The sequence below is a fragment of the Pelodiscus sinensis genome, chromosome 22, assembly GCF_052426305.1.
Source record: "Pelodiscus sinensis isolate ZL-2025 chromosome 22, ASM5242630v1, whole genome shotgun sequence".
NCBI classification, from domain to species: Eukaryota; Metazoa; Chordata; order Testudines; family Trionychidae; genus Pelodiscus; species Pelodiscus sinensis.
Genome location: NC_143073.1, coordinates 2,116,950 through 2,129,939, shown reverse-complemented (window position 1 = coordinate 2,129,939; position 12,990 = coordinate 2,116,950). Strand labels below are relative to the sequence as shown.

General features: G+C 71.9%; 1 protein-coding gene across 4 annotated transcripts in view; it reads right to left on the bottom strand.

The window, feature by feature from the left end:
• The window catches only part of NPR1 (natriuretic peptide receptor 1), a 38,271-nt gene extending 27,702 nt beyond the window's left edge, over nucleotides 1-10,569 (bottom strand). The window contains exons 1-5 of one of the 4 annotated variants that reach the window (XM_089772348.1): nucleotides 10,341-10,569; nucleotides 9,579-10,293; nucleotides 3,218-3,417; nucleotides 2,050-2,163; nucleotides 461-596 (exon numbers count right to left, since the gene is read on the bottom strand). In XM_089772348.1, the coding sequence (XP_089628474.1) occupies nucleotides 461-596; nucleotides 2,050-2,163; nucleotides 3,218-3,417; nucleotides 9,579-10,272 (1,144 nt within the window). In that variant the 5' untranslated portion in view covers nucleotides 10,273-10,293; nucleotides 10,341-10,569. The other 3 variants (XM_089772347.1, XM_089772346.1, XM_075906949.2) reach the window with 3 other exon arrangements.
• Between the last annotated feature and the right edge of the window lie 2,421 nt (nucleotides 10,570-12,990).

Below are 12,990 nucleotides of genomic sequence, written 5' to 3'. Positions count from 1 at the left end.
ATGTTGGCAAGGAGCCAGGAGCTGCCTCCTGAGCACACAGGCCCCACGGCGGAGGGGCACCAGAGTGGAGATGGAGCCAGGCCCAGCCCCGCCCCCCCCAGACCATCCACCTCCGGCTGCACGGCCCGGCCCGTGGCACCCAGACCCCCTTGCGCCCCGAGCCGCCAACAAGCCTGGAGAGGAGCAGCCTGGGGGAAGGTGCCATCTGGCACCGCAGGGCAGGGCAGGGGCGCGGCTGGCACCTGGCTCTGTGCCCCCCTGGCTTGACTGGGAGCCTCCCCCAACCCCCGCCCCCGCCGTGCTACCCATCCCCCTCCTTGGCTCAGTTCTGGGGCCCGGGCAGTCTTGGGGGCAAGATGGCCACATGCCCTGCGCTGGGGCCGGCTCCGAACCCCCTTGGGCCTTGCTCCGGCCCTTCCCCCCGCAGTGCCCGGGGCCGGGGGGCGGGCGCGGCGCTCACCGGAGAAGGTGCGGTTCCACATGCGGTGTGTGATGGCGCTGGCGTTGCGCACGCTGCCACCCTGCTGGAGCGTCTCGTGCACGGCCTGGGCATAGAGCAGCACCCCGTCGTGGAAGGCCGCCGCGATGGTGTTCATCTGCAAGGCGCCGGCTGGCTCAGAAAGGCAGGAGGGCAGGCAGGCCGGGGGGGGCCCCCTGGCACCGATCTGCTCCTTTCCACCCCGCGCGCTGCCTCTGGGCCCCCGTCCCCCTCGGGTAACAGGGGGGGCCAACATGGGGCTGGGCTGGGCCAGTCAGGTGGCTGGCAGGGCCGAGCGGGGCAAGTCGGGTGGCTAGCAGGGCCGGGTGCGGCTGGGTGGGGCCAGTTGGATGGCTGGCAGGGCCGGGTGGTGCCATTTGGGTGGCTGGCAGGGCCGGGCGGTGCAGGGCGGGGCCAGTCGGGTGGCTGGCAGGGCCGGGCGGGGCCAGTCGGGTGGCTAGCAGGGCCGGGCGGGGCAGGGCGGGGCCAGTCGGGTGGCTGGCAGGGCCGGGCGGGGCCAGTCGGGTGGCTGGCAGGGCTGGGCGGGGCAGGGCGGGGCCAGTCGGGTGGCTGGCAGGGCCAGGCAGGGCAGGGCGGGGCCAGTCGGGTGGCTGGCAGGGCCGGGCGGGGCCAGTCGGGTGGCTGGCAGGGCCGGGCGGGGCTGGCCGGGGCCAATTGGATGTCTGGCAGGGCCGGGTGGTGCCAGTTGGATGTCTGGCAGGGCCGGGCGGGGCAGGGCGGGGCCAGTCGGGTGGCTGGCAGGGCCGGGTGGTGCCAGTTGGGTGGCTGGCAGGGCCGGGCGGGGCAGGGCGGGGCCAGTCGGGTGTCTGGCAGGGCCGGGCGGGGCAGGGCGGGGACAGTCGGGTGGCTGGCAGGGCCGGGCGGGGCAGGGCGGGGCCAGTTGGATGTCTGGCAGGGCCGGGTGGGGCAGGGCGGGGCCAGTCGGGTGGCTGGCAGGGCCGGGCGGGGCAGGGCGGGGCCAGTCGGGTGTCTGGCAGGGCCAGGCGGGGCCAGTCGGATGGCTGGCAGGGCCGGGCGGGGCAGGGCGGGGCCAGTCGGGTGTCTGGCAGGGCCGGGCGGGGCAGGGCGGGGACAGTCGGGTGGCTGGCAGGGCCGGGCGGGGCAGGGCGGGGCCAGTTGGATGTCTGGCAGGGCCGGGTGGGGCAGGGCGGGGCCAGTCGGGTGGCTGGCAGGGCCGGGCGGGGCAGGGCGGGGCCAGTCGGGTGTCTGGCAGGGCCAGGCGGGGCCAGTCGGGTGGCTGGCAGGGCCGGGCGGGGCAGGGCGGGGCCAGTCGGGTGTCTGGCAGGGCCAGGCGGGGCCAGTCGGATGGCTGGCAGGGCCGGGCGGGGCAGGGCGGGGCCAGTCGGGTGTCTGGCAGGGCCGGGCGGGGCAGGGCGGGGCCAGTCGGGTGTCTGGCAGGGCCAGGCGGGGCCAGTCGGATGGCTGGCAGGGCCGGGCGGGGCCAGTCGGATGGCTGGCAGGGCCGGGCGGGGCAGGGCGGGGCCAGTCGGGTGGCTGGCAGGGCCGGGTGGGGCGAGGGGGGGCCAGGCAGAAAGGGGGGGGTCTCTTACCAGCCCGTCCTGCAGGGTGAAGTTGAACTGGCTCAGGGCCCCCTGCTTGAGCTGCTCCAGGAAGGGCTGGTACTCGGGGTTCTCCGGCTCCTTGTAGGTGATGATCATCACTGCCTGGGGGGAGAGGCGGAGCGTGGGCAGCCCTCCAGTGACCGCGGGGCCCGGCGCCTGCCCCCAGCCAGGGGCCGGGTCTCCCTCTGACCCGGGCAGCTCTGCCAGCCCAGGGGTCAGGTCCCTCCAGGGCAGCCCGCAGGCTCCTTCCCCCCCTGGGCTCCATGGGGGGGGGGCTTCCCGCCCCTGGGCTATTCATAGCCGCCCCTGGCAGCTCTCGGACCCAGGGAAATTATCTCGCTTCCTTCCTCCTCCTCCTTTGCTGGCTGCAGAGTGTGCGGCAGGAGCTGGCCAGAGGCAGGGCCCAGGCTGTCCCCACCGCCCTGTGCCAGGCTCCTGTCTCTAGGGCCACAGGGGCCTGGCACAAGGGCCGGGGCAGTCCAGCGGAGGCCCAGCAAACTCACTGCACAAGTGCGTTCGGCAGGATTCAAAGCCAGGGCTTCGTGACGGCAGCTGTGCCCGCCGGCCTGGCGCCCTTCCCCGGCATGTGTCTGCGGGGGGCAGGCGGGCCTGGGGTCGGACAAGGTCAGTTCTCTGCTCCGACACAGGTGCTCGGTGACCTTGGGCAAGTCACGTAACCCCCTACAGCTGGCTGTTGTGCGGGTATAAAGGTGCTGACCCCGCACAGAGGGGAGCGGCTGGCGCTGTCTGCGGCTCCTCTGTCCTAGGGAAGCTGTGTGCACACCACGGCCCAGGACAGCGTCACGGCCGCGCACCAGGCGCAAACATGGCACCTCCTGCCCACGAGGGGGGCACCTCTCAGGCACGGAGGCAGAACACCGGGCCAGCCAGGTCGCTAGCTCCTCTTCCACAGATGGGGAAACTGAGGCCCGGGGCCTGGCCTAATGTCACACAGCACCCTGGGGGTAGGGCTGGGAATAGAACCCAGGAGTCCAAGCGCCCATATTCCCTGTGATAGCATCAGCCCCCCTCCCCTCTAAGCAGAAGAGCCCACGCCAGGCCAGAGCTGGGACTAGAACCCAGGCATCCGGGGGGCTCGGGGGGGGGGTCCAGGCCAGCTTCAAGCCAAACCAGGACTGTCCTGGGCAGCCCTCACCTGAAAGGCCTCCCTGGCATCGGCGTCGTCCTGGTCCCCGCGCTGCCAGGGCCGCTGGGGCTCGGGGAAGCGGGCGCCCTGCAGGCTGGCCCCGAAGATGTCGATGTAGAAGAAGGCGTAGTCCCCCCGCGTCAGCCCCTCGCGCCGGGCCTGCAGCATCAGCTGGCGGAAAGTGTCCGGGGAGCAGCAGACGTACACGACTGGGGGGCAGAGAGGGGTTTAGTGTCGGGGTCCCCAGGGCAAGCCGGGGTGCCGCTGCCCTAGGGGCCCGGCCAGGCTGAGGGGCTGTCAGAGCCAAGGGAGCCCCGAGCGCCTGCCCCCAACGCTCCCCGCCCCCGCTCTGGCCAGAGGGGATGCGGCTGGCCCGGAGCAGGGTCGGGTCTCTGGACGGGGCAGGGTGGGGTCGCCCTATGGGGCACGGCCGGGCGCAGGGCACGACCAACACTCCCGCACATACCCCGCCCCCCCCGCCCAGCGCTGCTCCTGGCCTGCGCCCCACAGCACCCCCCGCTGGCAGAGCCCAGGGTGGGAGCAGCCAGGGGCTGCCCAGCCGCCCCCTAACCCTCCCCAGAGCCCAGGGCCGGGTGTGGCCAGGAAGCCAACCCCCCAGGGCTCTGCCTGCACTTTTCTCCATATTCCTCCCGTGCTGAGCTGGAGAGCCCGCCCCCCCGCGCGAGCTGCCAGGGCCGCCTCCCCGGGGACCCCGCGCACCACCCCGCGGTTGTGAAATCTGGAAGTGAGCGAGCAGCTCCCCAGCCAGCGGGGTGAGGGCCAGCGCCTCCCGCACCGAATGGCTGAGCGCGCCCCTGGCTTCTCCCCCTCCCCAGTTCGGGAAAGGCAGTGGGGTCTAGTGGTTGGAGCAGGGCAGAGGGTGGGCTGGGAGCCAGCCCTCCGGGGTTTGGGGGCAGACCCCTACATGTGCCCCAGCCTCCCCCAGCCCTGGGGCACAGCCAGGTCTGCTGGGGGCGTCATTCAGGAGGGTGTGCAACAGGCGCCGTGTTGCAGCCTTAGGCGTGGGGGCGATAACGTCCCGCTGCCCCTCTGCCAGCGGGCACAGCCCTTGCCCAGCAGGGAGAGGCCCTGGCAGACCCTGGCGCTCAGCCCTGGCACGTCCGCTGGCCCTGCGGCCCAGGGGCAAGCGGGGGGAGTCACCCGGCCAGCCCAGCCCCCGGGCAGGAGCAGGGGGCCCGACAGCCTGGCGCCGGAGGCCCGCGCACCAAGGGCAGGCAGGTGCAGGGGGGGCAGGCACCCAGGGTGGGCAGCAGCCCGGGGCGGAGGCCACCCCCTCCCCCTCCCGGGCCCCAGCTGGCCGGGAACATCCTGTTATTTTCCGGCCGCGCGCAGCCCGGCGTGTTGTTTGCCTGTTCGGCCCGGCCGTGTCAGCCAAGGCGGCCGGGGTCAGGGGGCGCGTTCCGTCAGTGGGGCCCTGGCCAGGCCGAGTCAGCACCCGGCCCCTCCGCAGGCCACGGCCTTCCTGTTGTGCTGACGCGGCGCGGCCTCCCCACCAGCCCGCCCGCGCCGGCAGGGCAGGGGCTGGCTGGGCGTAGGACCAGCAGGCTCGGAGCGTGGCTCCATCTCCTGCCTGGGATGCAGACCCCGGGCCTGGCCCTCGAGGGGGCGCACGGGGCGGGGGCAGGACCCACAGGGCTTGCAGGGCGGCTCCATCTCCTGCCTGGGATGCAGACCCCGGGCCTGGCCCTCGAGGGGGCGCACGGGGCGGGGGCAGGACCCACAGGGCTTGCAGGGCGGCTCCATCTCCTGCCTGGGATGCAGACCTCGGGCCTGGCCCTCGAGGGGGCGCACGGGGCGGGAGCAGGACCCACAGGGCTTGCAGGGCGGCTCCATCTCCTGCCTGGGATGCAGACCCCGGGCCTGGCCCTCGAGGGGGCGCACAGGGCAGGGGCAGGACCCACAGGGCTTGCAGGGCGGCTCCATCTCCTGCCTGGGATGCAGACCCCGGGCCTGGCCCTCGAGGGGGCGCACAGGGCAGGGGCAGGACCCACAGGGCTTGCAGGGCGGCTCCATCTCCTGCCTGGGATGCAGACCCCGGGCCTGGCCCTCGAGGGGGCGTGCGCGGCGGGGGCAGCTGGCAGGGCTGTGTGTGGAAGGTGGCTCTGGCGCCAGGGCGGAGCCAGGGCATCTCCTGCAGCTGCGCCCAGGGGGTTTGCTGGGGGAGGCAGAGTTGGCAGAGCCAGCCCGGAGCGCCTGCCCCCTCGCTGTTGCAGCCCCGGGACGGCCCCCGGCACCCCGGCTGCGGAGCCGAGCCAGGCGCCAGGGGCTGCTCTGTGCCCATTCCAGCAGCAGTGCCCGGCTCCGAGGAAGGTCCCTGGAGGGAGAGCGCCAGGCCCCAGAAATAGCAGCCGCCGAGACAAAACAAACTCAGGCAGACACAGAACAAATGCTGTGAAATAGGCACCAGGGACAGACAGGGCCCTCCTGCCCCTGCCCCTGCCCCCCCCGGCTCCGCGGTGCTCTGGGAGCCCCCCTGCCCCGCCCCCGCCCCACACCTGGCCCTGCTCAGCTGACTGCCCTCGGGGTGGCGCGGCCCCAGGCCTCGCACAGCCCAGCTGCTGCCCATGAGGCAGCGCCGTCCGCCCCGCTGGGGGCTTCACACAGACCTGGGCCCGCCCGGTGCTGCCTGTGCGAATCCAGAGCAAACCCGGGCACTGGGCGTGGGATTTCCACGGGGCCACAGAGATCAGGGTCTGACTCTGTCTCCCTCAGCCTTTGTTAGCGCCCCACCCCCCTGCCGTCCCCCAAGGCCTTGTCTCCCCACCCAGCCTGGCTGCCTCTGCTGGGACTGCCTCAAGTTCTAGCAGGGCCACAGGAGAACCCAGCCTGCTGGGCCCAGCTCTCTGGTAAATCCGGCCCTGGCAATGGAGGCTAAAGTAGCGCCCACAGGTGGGCTAGAACCTGCGACCTCTGGAGCATAGGCCATGAGCTCTAGCAAGTGAGCAAAAAGCCAGCTGGATGGAGGGTAGGCGCAGACTCATTCGTCCCTCTGCGAGGGGGCTCGGTGCCAGCGGGTGGGACAGCGCCACACGCAGCCACAGAGAAGCCGGGGCCACGACAGGGCATGCGGAGTCTTTCGCACCCTGGGAGGACGCCTCAGCCCAGCAGCAGCCTCAGAAACCCGCCCACAGCGTGGCCACGGAGCCCGGCTCCTCCCACCCCCAGGGCGCCGTGGCTCAGAGCAGGCCCCCCATGGGCCCCGGGCGGCCCTGGGACACTGAGCCAGGGGGAACAGGCTGTACAGGGAGGGACGACGTGGGACCCCACACCCACCCCGCCACGGCTGGGCAGCCGGCCCAGCTCCCCGTGTCTGCAGACCAAGCCGGGCAGCGGATTCCGATTCACCCCCCTGGGCTGCTGCAGGAGGCTGGGCTGTTTGGGGGCAGGCCCACGGGGACCATGGGCGCTACAGAGATACCCCCCCGGCACAGGGCGCACTGCCCCATCCACGGGGCGCCCTGCTCCCAGCTATCACAGCGTCTCTGTGGGAGGCCCATCACCGTGGCGCTGGGGCGCCCGACTGTCAGAAGGGCTGAGCGGGACCCCTGTCCCCATCCCCTCCTGCTCTGCTCTGTCCCAGGCACCGAGGTCCCAAGGGCCTTGCAGGAAGAGGATGGGGCGGCTGGAGCCAGGGAGGCTGAATATCCCAGGCCCCTGGCGTGTCTCTGCTCACCCCCGCCCCCCGCGCAGCCTCACCCCGTCGCCCGCTGGCCCCACCGCCCCCGGCTCTCTCAGGTGGCTTGTTCGGGCAGCGCTGGGATGCTCCCCCCAGGGCCAGACGCAGCACGGAGACCCCCCGGCCCGCACTCCCAGCCTGGGGGCCGGACCCTGCTCCGAAGGGCGGCACTGCCCCAGGGCGGCGCTGCCGGGGCTCCCTGCTGTCTGGCTGCCCCGGCTCGGCCTGTGGGTCGGCCCTGGGCCGGGCAGGCCTCCCGGAGCCGCCACGTACAGGCAGCTGCCGTTGCCATAGCAGCTCGTTTGTTTTTCGTCCGGCGGGTCGGCAGCCGTGCTGGGTGGGATGGGCCGCGGGGTCAGGGACTTTGTCCAGCGGGAGCACGGAGCGGGCGGGGCGGAGGCGTTTTCAGGGCCAGGCACTCAGAAATCCAGGGAGGGCAACATAAATCCTGAAAGGGAGACGCTCCAGCCCCCTTCCCCGACACACGGCTCGATCCGACCAGCCGCAAGTCTGCGTGTGCACACGTATGTACACGCACATGCACAGACGCAAACACATGTACATGCACGCCCATAGGCATGCAAACACACACACGCAAACACATCGCCATGCAACCCCATGTATCCATGAACACGCATGCACACAATCACACGTGCACACACCCAGGCACACCAGCACACGCGTGCACAAACACGGACCTCCAAGCACACGCGCGTGTACACAAACACACATGGCCATGCCCCCATGCATGTGCAAACGCAAACAGGGAAACACACATTCTCACACGTGCGAGGGGACGGAACACGTTCGCTGCCATCACCAGGGCTGCTAGTTTTCCAGTAAAGCGACCGAAACTCCCCGGCACAGACTCAACCCGTCCATGGTTTCCCTCTCCCCGAGAGGCTGACCCTGTATCAGCCGAGCCCATGGGACCCTGCCCGGCCGCACCTCTGGGACCTGCCTGTGGGAGCTGGAGGGGGAGGAGGGGAGGAGCAGGGGGGCCGATTGACAGCTGCCGCCCAGGAAGCACCGGGTCAGGGGCTCGGCTCTACGGTACCGGGCTGGGCTTTGTCCCAAAAGCCCCAGAATCTCCGTACAGGGGCCAGTTCCGCGTCGTTCCGTGGCAAAGGGAGCCCTGCCAATCAGTCTGTCTCCAGACCCACCCGCACGGCGAACGCACGCCCGGCCGTGCACCACTTAATCCCTGCTGCACGCTCCGGCCAGCTGGAAAACGCCAGGGCCTCCGGCTGGACACGGCAGGGGGAAGGGAGGGGGGGCTTTCACTGACTGTCCGTGGGTCACCTCCCCACGTCCCCGCCCACTTCCACGCCTGGTCCGAAGCCCGAGTGGGAAGTCTCCGCCGGCCGGATCGGGATCGGGTCCTTGAGCCGTGAGTCGTGCACGAGCCACTCCAAGCTTGTGGGCCCCAGGCGGGGCTCCCCGCTGCCCCCCCACAGGCGGGGGGCCTGACCGCACGGCACCCTCCTGGGGGCTCAGCCGAACTGGCCCTGCGGCTCACTCCAGGCTGCTGCGCGGGGCCCTGAGCCTGTGCACCCCACAGCGGCTGGGGGCGCTCCGGCAGGGGACCTGTGCCCAGGAGACACGCCCCTACATGTCAAGGGGGGGCTGTGGCTGGCACAGAGCCCTGGGACCGGCCTGTGGGGCCCATCCTGGGCACTAGATGGGTGGGTTGCACCTACATGGCAGGTGGGAGCAGGACCAGCACGGAGCCAGACTTGCGCCTGGAGGGGCCTGGCCGCGTCCTGGCCACGCTGCTCGGACGGGACCAGCCCCTGCCTTTGTCAGCTCAGAGCCCCTCGCCGCACACTCAGGCCCCCACCCGTGGGCAGGGAGCCAGGCAGCCCCCGCCTGGGCGGAGCGGAGCAGGCAGCCCGGCCACAGGCCACCTCGCAACAAACTCCCCCCAGCCCAGGGGGAATAACGGGGGCTGGGGGGCCAAGAGGAGGGGGCCAGCGTGGAGGGGGGGTACTGCATTGTCTGGGGAAGAGGGGAGCCGTGGGGCGCCGTGCTGGGCCCGCGAATCTCCCCGGGAGCAATTGCAGCGCAGCGCAGGGGGAGAAGAGACTAAGCAGGGGGGGAGGGCAGAGGCTGAAGTTGCATGGGGGGGTGTTGTAGCACCCGGAGGCGGGGGGCAGGGAAGCAGAGGAAGGAAGCTGCAAAGGGGCTGAAGTTGAATGGGGGAATGTTGTGGCCCTGGGCAGCAGGAGTACGGGGGGGGGGGGGGCAGAGGTTTCAAAGGGGGGGGCAAATTACATGGGGGAGCATTGTGGCTCCATGGGGCAGGGGGAGGAGGCTACAAATGGGGGGCTGAAGTTGCAGGGGGGGCTGTGACTCTGTGGGGGGACAGAGGGCAGAGGCTGAAGTTGCGGGGGGTATGGCACTGGGGGGCAGAGGGAGGAAGCCGAATTTGCGGGGGGTGGGGTGGCACCGTGGGGCGGGGGGCAGAGTGGAGGCTGCAAAGGGTGGGGTGAAGTTGCGGGGGGTGGGGTGGCACCGTGGGGCGGGGGGCAGAGTGGAGGCTGCAAAGGGTGGGGTGAAGTTGCAGGGGGGCTGTGGCACTGGGGGGCAGAGGCTGAAGTTGCGGGGGGGAGGGGGCTGGGGGGCAGAGGACGGAGGCCAAAGGTGGGGGTGGGCACCGTGCGGGTCACTCACTCCTGCCCTTGTGCCGGATCTCCTGCACGAGGCCGGTGTAGTTGGCGCGGGCGCTCTCCTTGAAGTGCACGTCCAGCACGCTGAGGTTGCGGAAGGAGGGCAGCTGCAGGTACAGCCCCTCCACGGCGAAGTAGCAGGGCCGGTCGTCCAGCTTCTCGTCCCAGTAGAGCAGCAGGGCGCGGTGGGGCCAGTGGAAATGGGCCTGCAGCCGCGTGGCGAACTCGCCCAGCTTGCGGTGGCTGGGCCCGGCCCGCGTGGTCAGCGCGTACATGTCCTGCTTGTTGTCGAAACCCAGGGCCTCCGCCCCGGCCGTCACCAGCGGCAGCTGCCAGTGGGTGGCCAGGCGGGCCACGGGCGCCGCCGCGTAGACGCAGCCGGGCCCCAGGAAGGCGTCGGGGCTGTGGGCCATCTTGAGGTCCACGGCGGCCACGGGGGCGGCCAGGTCGGAGCAGACGCCGTGCTTGTCCTCGCTGTCCCCCAGCACCCAGCGCAGCGTGTGGCCCGGCAGCAGGCCCGGCTGCCGGTTGACGTGCTCGATGGCCAGGCGGATGGCGGGACCCACGCGGGGCCAGGCCCACGGGTAGGTCACGTTGTGCTTCGGCAGCACCACGCCCAGCGTCAGGTTGGCCCCCTGGCCCTGCGCCCAGCCGGGCAGGCACAGCACCCCGCACAGCACCACCAGTGCCCACGGCATGGTGTCACTGCGGCATCGCTGCTCCCCTCTAGCCCCCGAGATCCGGCCCCCGGCTGCTCCCCTCTAGCCCCCCGAGATCCGGCCCCCGGCTGCTCCCCTCTAGCCCCCGAGATCCGGCCCCCGGCTGCTTCCCACTAGCCCCCGAGATCCGGCCCCCAGCTGCTTCCCACTAGCCCCCCGAGATCCGGCCCCCGGCTGCTCCCCTCTAGCCCCCGAGATCCGGCCCCCGGCTGCTTCCCACTAGCCCCCGAGATCCGGCCCCCGGCTGCTCCCCTCTAGCCCCCCGAGATCCGGCCCCCGGCTGCTTCCCACTAGCCCCCTGAGATCCGGCCCCCGGCTGCTCCCCTCTAGCCCCCTGAGATCCGGCCCCCGGCTGCTTCCCACTAGCCCCCCGAGATCCGGCCCCCGGCTGCCCCCCTCTAGCCCCCGAGATCTGGCCCCCGGCTGCTTCCCTCTAGCCCCCCGAGATCTGGCCCCCGGCTGCTCCCCTCTAGCCCCCTGAGATCCGGCCCCCGGCTGCTCCCCTCTAGCCCCCGAGATCCGGCCCCCGGCTGCTCCCCTCTAGCCCCCTGAGATCCGGCCCCCGGCTGCTTCCCACTAGCCCCCCGAGATCCGGCCCCCGGCTGCCCCCCTCTAGCCCCCGAGATCTGGCCCCCGGCTGCTTCCCTCTAGCCCCCGAGATCTGGCCCCCGGCTGCTTCCCTCTAGCCCCCCAAGATCCGGCCCCCGGCTGCTCCCCACTAGCCCCCTGAGATCCGGCCCCCAGCTGCCCCCCTCTAGCCCCCTGAGATCCAGCCCCTGGCTGCCCCGCTCCAGCCCCCCGAGATCCGGCCCCCCAGCCCTCCCCAGGCCCACCTGGCCCCTCAAGATCCAGGCCCCGGCTGCCCACCACCAACCCACACCCCCGAGATCTGCCCCGCTCCAGCCCCCAGCTATCCCCACGCCAACCCGGCCCCCCAAGACCCAGCCCTGCGCCTCACCCCCGAGATCCGCCCCCCGGCTGCCCCGTCCAGCCCCTAGACCCCCGCCGCCTGCCCCTGGACCATGGTGGGAATCCGGAGCCCCGGGCCCCGCGCCGTCGCTGCGCGCCCCGTCCGCCCCGCGCTGGGAGCTGCCCGCTCCGCTCCGCTCCGCGCCGCCGCCGGAGTGCGCGGCTGCCGCCCGGCTGGAGCCTTTTCCTTCCCCTGCTCCGCGACAAAGGGCCGCTCGCAGCGCCGGCTCCTTAACCCCTTCCTGCCCCTGCGGGCGGGCGGCACCCGGGGGAGCCCCCGCCCGTGGGCCCGGGGGGGACCCTGGTTTCCCGAGGGAGGGACACGGGGCAGGGGGGTTAAATTGGCAACTCTGCCCGGAACTGGTTAACCGCCCGGGGGGGAGTTGGGGGCAGTGGCGTTTGGGGGGATGGAGCATTGGGGAGCTGGATTTGGGGGAGTTGGGATACGGGGCAGTTGGGGAGCTGGGTTTTGGGGGCGTAGGGAGGATGGGGGAGGTGGGGGATGGAGGGTCGGGGAGCTGGATTTTGGGGGGTTGGGTGGGACGGGGAGCTGGATTTGGGGGGGGTTGGGGGTATGGGGGAGTTGGGTGGGATGGAGGGTCGGGGAGCTGGATTTTGGGGGGTTGGGTGGGACGGGGAGCTGGATTTGGGGGGGTTGGGGGTATGGGGGAGTTGGGTGGGATGGAGGGTTGGGGAGCTGGATTTTGGGGGGATGGAGAACTGGATTTTGGGGGAGCTGGGGGATGCGGGAGTTGGGGGGAGATGGGGGCAGTGGCGTTTGGGGGGATGGGGAGCTGGATTTTGGGGGAGTTGGGGGAAATCCCAGCGGGCAGGGACGGGGATGGGGCGGGAGGAGATGGAAGGGGCTGGGGGGGGGGGGAAAGGCGATTCCCAGCTGCGCTGCAGAGCATGGCTCCATCCTGCCTATTGCCTGCCAAGGGGGCAGCCCCCCCAGGGGTGGAAAGGAAAGAGCTGACCCCCCCGCCCCGTTTGCTGCGGGGCTCTCCGGGGGCCCGGCTGGAGCAGGGCTCTGGCGCGGAGGTCGAGGTGGGGCGCCCAGCTCCCCCTGTTTATAAACCGTCAGGCAGAGCAAGGACACAAAGGGTCCCGGAGCATCTCAGCCTGGGGGGGAGCAGCCGAGGCAGGGCCGGGGGCAGGGGTCGGAGAAGGGGCCGGGGTACAATGGGGCGCGGGTACAGAGGCGGGGTTGGGGGAGCAGTGACGCGGGGGGGGCAATGGGCCAGGAGCAGGGGGTGTGAAGAAAATCAAATGTCCAGAGTCTACCATGAAGGCTGGAGAGGGGGCCAAATCCGGAGGGAGGGGGGAACGGGGCTCCTCAGCTCTGCCTGCTCCCCCTCCAGCCCCAGAGCCTAGCTCCCCTTCGCCCCCTGGGGGCAGTAGCGGGGACTGCAGCTCTCCTTCACCCCCCCCTGGGGGCAGTAGCGGGGACTGCAGCTCCCCTTCGCCCCCTGGGGGCAGTAGCGGGGACTGCAGCTCTCCTTCACCCCCCCTGGGGGCAGTAGCGGGGACTGCAGCTCTCCTTCACCCCCCCCCTGGGGGCAGTAGCGGGGACTGCAGCTCTCCTTCACCCCCCCCCCTGGGGGCAGTAGCGGGGACTGCAGCTCTCCTTCACCCCCCCTGGGGGCAGTAGCGGGGACTGCAGCTCTCCTTCGCCCCCTGTGGGCAGTAGCGGGGACTACAGCTCTCCTTCACCCCCCCTGGGGGCAG